The sequence below is a fragment of the Amblyomma mixtum genome, chromosome 9 (assembly GCF_055824585.1).
Source record: "Amblyomma mixtum isolate Tamu chromosome 9, ASM5582458v1, whole genome shotgun sequence".
Lineage (NCBI taxonomy): Eukaryota > Metazoa > Arthropoda > Arachnida > Ixodida > Ixodidae > Amblyomma > Amblyomma mixtum.
The window spans coordinates 29424080-29432185 of NC_143020.1; the positions used below are offsets into that span (position 1 = coordinate 29424080).

Consider the following 8106-nt stretch of genomic DNA (forward strand, 5'->3'; position numbering starts at 1 on the left):
AAAGCGGGTACACGTTTCGCGGTTTCTATTAGAAGGGGCAGGCTAGACTCCCTTCGAAATTTAGACGTACTATCGAGGCGGCGATTCAAAATTTATCAGAAAGCCTCATATTGGAGGCCTAGTAGTTTCGTTAACAAATTCTATGTGCATGGAAGCCAGCACATTACTTTGCATTCTACGGATGATCGCAAATAAGATGTAGATACAGCAATTTGTTGGCAGGTGAGGCGAACATAATCGTGACTATTAGGAAACAAAGTGTTGCAAATCCTTTAGTGGCTACAATACATGTGTGCCTAATTTTAGATAGACGACATAATTATCATATGTGCTTGTGTTTGCAACCAACCTTGAGGGCCTTCTCTCAAATGTCGCGTCTGCAAATCAATGCTCCTTTCTACGTTGGCATTGCCATTGCCAGTAACGTTTTTCAAAATGTAGCTACATCTGCTATTTTTGGCACAACACGAAGGCAGCCAACAATAAAAAAAACTATGGAAAGTATATGGAAAGTTTTTTTTTTTATTTCGTGGTTCCTGAGCGACAGGAAATTGGTAGTAAAGCAGTTTTTACATGAAAGCAATGAATTATAAAGTACAAAAAGAACCACATATGCCAATAGGATCCGAAACCAACGACCTCTTTACGACGCGTATGGTACTGTGGCGACAGGTCTATGGCGGTGGCTTTCAAACTTTCTACTTTCGATGGCACTTACCTACCGTGTAATCTAACTTTGAAAATGTTTGCTGCCTGAGGCGGCATACTGAAGTCGTGGGTTTGGTTCCATTTGTGTTTTTCTACGTTGTATTCATTCAGCTTACAGTTCATAAGTTATTACTCTAAAAATTTTCAATTTATTAACGTCGCAAAAAGATGTTATGGTTTGTTTTCCTTAGTTTTGTGTGACGACTTCCTTAACACGCAGGTCAAAATGAGTTCCTCATTTCTCTATCCTTGTCTGCTTATAGCTAAACAAGGCCCTCGGTTCTGGAAGTCTTTATGCAATAAGTATAGGGTGCGCACACAGCTTCCTCCCTCACAGTTCGTTGATATTTCAAGTGGAACTTGCGGCATTGCATGACGCTCTAATTACGCCGCTTTGGGCGAGGAGGGCGTCAGTGAATACTCTGATTGTTAGGTTTCACTAAACAGAAATGTACTTCAACGTATAAGATTGGGCAGCCCCCTAGCGACGCACTGAGGTCGTGGGTTGGATCCGATTTGCAGCATCTGGTTGTTTTTCTTCTATCCTCACACCAATTTTTCTTTAAGTAAAAACTGATTACTAATTTCCAATAGATCTAGTCCAGAATATTATAGAAAACGTTCGTCTATGCTTTCCTTGGTTTCTATGACTGCTGGCGTCGTTCATACGTATGTGATAACCAGCCCGTGGTTTTCTACCTTTGCTTCATCATTAGGGACAACTGTCTTTTACATTTTCTAGCAAAATATTTAAATTACCTTATCGTTTTGACATGTAAGTACTACAATAACCTGTTTAGTGTCTCAATACAGGTTAATGAGTAAACTGACCGAACGAAATGGATCCATTTGAGTGTGGAAATGAACGAACTTTGTTATTTTATCTTACATGAGCGAGAAAGTACAGAGATATTCAGCGGCTAAAAGCAAATAGTCTTCGGTGACAGAAGAATGTGGTTCATATCATGAACAGGGTGGTTATTTTGCGATCACGGCCAGAATAAAAAATCTTTCGCCAAAATTTTTTGTCCTAAGACTTACTATTCAATTGCCAGGGCGAGGGATAGAGTAGGTCTTTCTATACTGAATCGATCTCTTTGAAATCTTCACGTTGCCGTTCACGTCTGTTCGCAGCAGTTTTTCTGGGCCAGGCGTAGTTAAATATGGATTTTAGAAGGTTACAGTAAACCTGGGTTTCGGAAGATATCCATCTTTTTCGAGAAATTTGCTAATGCCTAAAACTTTCTGCTGTGGACACAATTTTCAGAATCGAGTATAAGCAAACACAGCCTGAGGCGCGTGTAAACGAAAACTATGTGCATATACAGGCCTTTTTGGAAAGCATACGGAGGAAATAGAGCCAGGAGCCAGGGCCAGGAGGTTGTCTTGTGCCGAATAATATCATTTGAGCGTTTAATGAACTGCATTTAGAAGAATGATGCGCGAAGAATCGGTGGTCCTTTATCATACTCTGCATCGTCGCCGCCTAGGCCATAAAAAGACACGCTCTGTGTTTCCTGTAAGGCAGAGTATTCTTTTTTATATATATTTATCCATATTCTGCTCAACGTGTCATTTGCACAGCTTGGCTTTGCATGGACTTCACTCATCAAGATCAATTTTATCTTTTCCCACTATCAAGTACTCGTTATGCAGACTCTACCGTCATTAACGTATATCTGAGTGCGCAGCCATCTCTGCTAACTTATTCGCGACAACACGGCTATCACTGTCTCCCGCCGCATTGAATATAATTAGCATATTGGGAAGGCCGATGTGCTGCTCGCACGGTGTTCTTTCCATAACATATTTGTTCAGTTATCCAGTACAACAACTGCTGCTGAGCACGTAATAGTGCGATGTATGCACAGTAGGCTAAGACCTGTTCGCAACTCAACGGCCGCATCGGCATTTGCGAATCAAGTAGCCCGTTTGCCATAAGTAACCGAGGAACAGGTTTTTGCTTCTCAACCGTGTAAGGGAGCCTTTACAGCACCCCTAAAGGTCGAAAGATGTCAAAACGTGAGGGCAGGGGTTCACCTTACATTACACAGGTTCAGGGTTTAAAGGCTGCCATCCGTGTTTTTCTACGTGGCTAAGAAATAAACCGCCCTTGCCCGTTTTTTTTTTTGCAAAGATGGTAACTACTGCAGTGCAACTACTGCATTCATTAGCTTATACGAGCCTGGATTTGAAAACTGCCGCCGTGATATTTCTTCGCGCAGGTTCACTTCCTTACTGCCACTGACGGCACCCACGTACCTTTCCGCCTTGCAAGAGTGCCCTGATAATACGTGTCGTTTCGGCAACACCTGGAGTACTTGCGTACGCACACCCCTTCTATCAGCTAGTCATATTTTCTGCCCTCGCTACCTCGCTCTTTACACAGTGTTTATCACGACATCCGGACGCGTCCGGTTGCTCTACAAAAGTAGAAGCAGACGCACCGAGTTACGTGGACTGACAATGGTGCTGAGCACATGGAAGCTGTTTTGCAAACCATTTCTGTTGCACAATGTCTTTTGAAAGCGCAGTGAACACAAACACCAGTGAGCTTATATGACAGTAAAAAAACAATAAGCTGTCATTTAGCGCACTTCTGTTCAGGGGCAGGGTAAGCTGCTCAAAATTTTCATTAGTAAACAAAAAATATTGTTCTTGCTCAACTTAGTTTATGCGCAGAAGCAAATTAACGGCGAATAAATCCAGCAATGACTACAGTTGTATAGCGCCACCCTAAGAGAAAAAAAAGATATCAGCACCTATTGAACTCCTATTCAATTATCAACCTACAGAGCTCGACGAGTCGGTAAAATTCTGGGAGTTACCTTTTCTAACAATGTAACGTGGAATACTCATGTAGAGTACATTCGTTCAAAGGTCTTATCAGCTGTCGGTATACTTGCACAGTTTGACCACGTGCTTCCAGTAAGAGAAAAAATAATGCTTTATAACAGGTTAGTCCTTTCTAATTTTCAATATTGTACTATAGTTTTGCGGCACAACGGGTATAACAAATCTTCGTAAGTTACATTTGCTTCAGAAAAAAAGCTCTGCGATGCATTGCAATTGTATCGTTCACTTCTCCTAGCAGGAATATTTTTACGAACTTTGATATTCCAATATTTGCATTATTTTGTTATGGGCTTCTGCTATGTGACAAATCTCATTTGAAACACCCCGATCATCCCTTCATTTTGCTTGCGCAGCTTAAAAAAATTATTTTTTTTTAAACATTCCTTTCCGCATTCCCTTAAAGAGTTCGAAACGCTCTTGAGAATATGTCTGCGCTTACGTATTCACAATCTTATTGAGAGGATGTCACTTCCGACTTTACTTGTTTCAGTGTTACTCTCCAGCAATGTAGGCCTTGCTTTTCGTAATATCTTCTAGCTGAGTGGTTTAGCACACCAAAAAATTGCTAGAAGCAAAATCCAAACTCTGGCAGTTAACATGCGTGCCCCAAAGATTCCTATCAAGCTGACCGCAAGTCTGGCGAAAGGATTAAACAAGAGTCGAGAGTTTTTCCATCTCTTTATCTAAATAACCAGAAATATAAATGGTTTCGTTGAAGCCGCGTGTTTTAAATCTACCGCTTGGAAACTGCTGCTCTATTTGAATTGTTATACAGAGCAATTTTCTTACCTTTCGTTGATCGGCTTGCTGCAGTGCAAAGCCCTAAAACAAGGAAAAATGACAGTGCCGAGTACATTATCATGGTTTCTCCTCGAAGTGGAAGTAGGGTTGGGTAAATGTGTTGCCTCTTCGTTCACTTATAAGCCCACTGCGACGCCTCGCTTGCATATGGCTGTTGCAGAAAGAAAAGAATAGGTTTAGGCTTCACAAGTACATGAAAATCAAACGGCATTGTTCATTGTGTAGGACTCTGTGCGAAACCGTGTGGGGGTAACCAATAGCCTGCGAACAAGGCATCCTGGAAACCTTTGTCTACTGTCTGGCGCGGGTGAGCCTTCCTTCGAACGTGAAGATTTCTACATCTTAAGAACAAAGAATTCCGCCGAAACATGCTTCAAAGTCCTCGGAATTAAACGAAAATATGCAATGTATTTTGCGCCGGATTTACTGCTGGGGAGACTGTTGTTTCGAGAAATTATGATGTAGAAAACAGTTTAAGAAGGCACCATCAAAGTTATCAAGTGGTCACGAACCTGAACCACAAAAGTTCAATTGTAAAAATTCACAGAAGAAAACAATCGCTACAGTAGGGACGAGAAAGATTTTTTTTAAACAAAGCAGGCTGTTTTCGAGTCTTTTGTTGTCATGGTTCTCGCAGCAGCATGTCGCAGGAGTAAACATCTGCGCTTAGCTGTTTCATGCAGACAACGGTTTCTGGGCCTAAAAACAACAGGTCTAAGCTGTAAACGATGTGCGGTCCGCGAAGTAAGCGAACAATCGCCTACCCTAGAATATATGGTGAAGGTTGATATTGGGCATTGTGAATGAGCGGAGTATTGTGCGAATATCGCCACTTATTCTTCGCTCCAACGACAAAAGGAGCATGTCTAATGTTTTATTTTGCTAAATTTTTGGACAGCATTCGCCACTCTCAGAAAACACTGAAAACTCGCAGAAAAATTTAACGCTTTGCAAAGCGAGAGTCAACGGCAGTTGCTGAGGTGTTACGCTGTCTCCTCCTTTCATGGTAACCACTATGCGAGTGATTCTCGGGCAATAACTCTTCGGTTGCGCAATTCTTTACTGTCACCATACCCTACTCCCTCTACGGTAACACCCTCCGTGTGGTTAGCACGCAACATCTCTCATTTGGGCTGCAAGTGAAACAGTGCAAAATGGACGAGAGAGGAAGAGAGAACCACACGGATGAACGCTTACTAACAACTGAAAGTTGATTAAAAGGGATATGAATAATATACACTCATACCATAGTTAGGAGCGCATATGCTTCCCCAACATGATACAGAACGCGTTACTGATGCGAATTCAGATGCCGATTTTCACAACCATGTGTACGAACAGAAGGATTGCTTACACACGTGTCGCTTTTCTTGTGAATGTGAAATGCCCCGCGGATTTCTCCTGTCTACTGATATTTATTGCTACACAGATCTTTGATTTTATTAAAAAAGAAGGGTCCGTGCATTTTAATCGAAGAAGTGGAATTATTACCACAACAATCTCTGTAGTGTAAAGCAAGGTTGGAAGAAACGGTGCTTTAAAACATGCGTTGTGCTGGCGCAGTCGCGTGTTCAAGCATTTCCTGGTTTGCCCTACATAGTCAGGGCCGCAAGCGAAAGGAATGTCATAAACCACATGATCAGAATATCGTGCAAACTGCAACTCTTGTTTCATTTGACACATTTTATTACTGTTTTTCTTGGAGTAAAATACATGCATTAGACTCTTCAGTAAAACTGAAGTTCTGTACAGCTATAAAGACTAGTTAACGAGAGAAATCTTCGAGGCGTATCATATTCACAAGAAAAGCGGCGTACACGTGAACACTCCTTCTATTCTTATCCATGAGTGTGAAACTATGTATCGGGATTCCCATCCCTAACGCATTCTGTATCATGTCGGGGAAGCGCATGCGCTTCTGGTTGTAGACTTATTGTATATTCTCCCTTCCTTTTTCAAAATTTTTTAGCTGTTAATAAGAGCTCGCCCGTGTTGTCTACTCTTCGTCTTTCGTCTCTTTTGCGCTGTTCCACGTGCAGTGTTGTGCCAACTTGCTCAACTGTCAGCTTTACGGCCGAATGAGCTTTTTTTACGTATTATTGGACATATTTCTCCGTTCATGCGGCCTTTACTATCGGCATTGTAACCTGCAAAGTGACGTTGCACATGACACCATGACAACTCCGCAAGATCATTAGCAAGAATGAAAACCACAATGGCCTCACTCGTGCTGTCAAGCGTTTCCCATCTCACTAGGCAGACTCCTGTCCACTCGCTGTATCCGCAACGCTGGAAAGCCACCTTATATAATGGTTATGAAGGAACGGATAAAAAAGCTTCGGTTACATTGCATCACATACGCTTCCAGGCACAGTCGCTAGCTGTCGTTGAAATTCTTATTGCCTCCCTGTTAAAAGTTAGGTATTTTTCTTAAAGAAGCTAAGCTAAGGAGTTCATAAAAAAAAACACTTCATGCTTCAGAAATAATTGGCGGATAGAAAATAGCTGCGTGCCGCACTGACGACTAAGGACACTTGGTAGCTGTTTAAAAATGGGTTTATTTTAGTGGGTTTCTCATCTATCATATTTAAGTGAACGCTTCCTTTGGAAATTGCCAGACGTCCGCGGCTGCCAGAACTGCTGTAGATTTTAGAACGTCTAATTTTGCGTTGTTTTCCAGCGTCCTTTTTTAGGCACAGGAGTAAAGGGGACGTTTTCTGTCACTTGTTCGCAGTCAAAGTCCGCGCATCCGCGCAAGTCTGGGTAAACTATGACATATATTGCGTTCAGACATTCTACCAGGTTCAGGATGCGAATATAAAATAGCAGGCGTGGTTCGATGGCAAGAATTTCGTATTTCATGCGCTTTCTTCTTAGTAATACACAACTAACCTCAGCCATCAAATGCATCTCAGATTTGTAGAGCTAACGTTTCTAGCCGCTCCCTCGGGTTTATAAACTTAAGAAATGCTTTGAAGAATCAGTTATTGCTAAAGTCAGGAATAAAATTCTGGTGTTTGCCATTTTTGATGCAAAGAGTATTGCCCTGTTTTCAAACACAAAGCAAGTGCAGAAAACTTAGGTCCCTACGATATGTTCTGTGTAGGATACACGTATTTGGGGCGCAGTACTTACAGTCGTTTACAAAGCAGCTGTTATTGGTTGAGTTGAGGTTTAGTGGCGCCGGTGCTGGCGATGGTGCAACCATAATTCACGTGACCAGCTCTTGCATCTGCCTCGTGCTTCCTGACTAATTTTTTACTACGGCTACACTCACGTCTTGTCATGTGACCTCGCTAGCTCTTTTGTGCGATCGAGTGATCGGGGGTTGCAATCGGAGGGGGGAGCTGCGACATGTTTTCGCAGGTGTCATAAGAAATTAAAAAAAAAAGTACGGCAGAAACGCAGAAGCTTCACAGCGGGCGGTTACCTGGACACAACCACGCAGGCGCAGAAAAAGAACATACCTTGCCAATCACATTCGCAATTGCGCCACCCGCCCTGAACCATGTAGGCGGTTCCACCAAACTTCAGCTGTGAATGTTGCTGAAGCATAAACGCAGCATAAAAAGTTTTGGTGTAGGCGTTATCATTGCATTATACTGTAGTAAGAGGATGACATGTCATCATACTGACCAAAGGTGATGGTAACACGTAGGCCTGATATGCTGGGAGGGCTTTGGGGAGTATTTTCTTTACAGCTGATTGATTCAGGCTAGCCGTCACTGATCTAACGTTCAG

At 42.3% G+C, this 8106-nt stretch overlaps 1 protein-coding gene across 2 annotated transcripts in view; it reads right to left on the minus strand.

Annotated features, from left to right (window-relative positions):
- Window positions 1–4526, minus strand: part of LOC149328631 (inter-alpha-trypsin inhibitor-like) — a 32252-nt gene extending 27726 nt beyond the window's left edge. For both annotated transcript variants that reach the window (XM_089560928.1, XM_089560927.1), the window contains exon 1: window positions 4354–4526. In XM_089560928.1, coding sequence (XP_089417054.1) covers window positions 4354–4426 — 73 coding nt within the window. In that variant the 5' untranslated portion in view covers window positions 4427–4526. The remainder of the gene's footprint in view (window positions 1–4353) is intronic.
- Between the last annotated feature and the right edge of the window lie 3580 nt (window positions 4527–8106).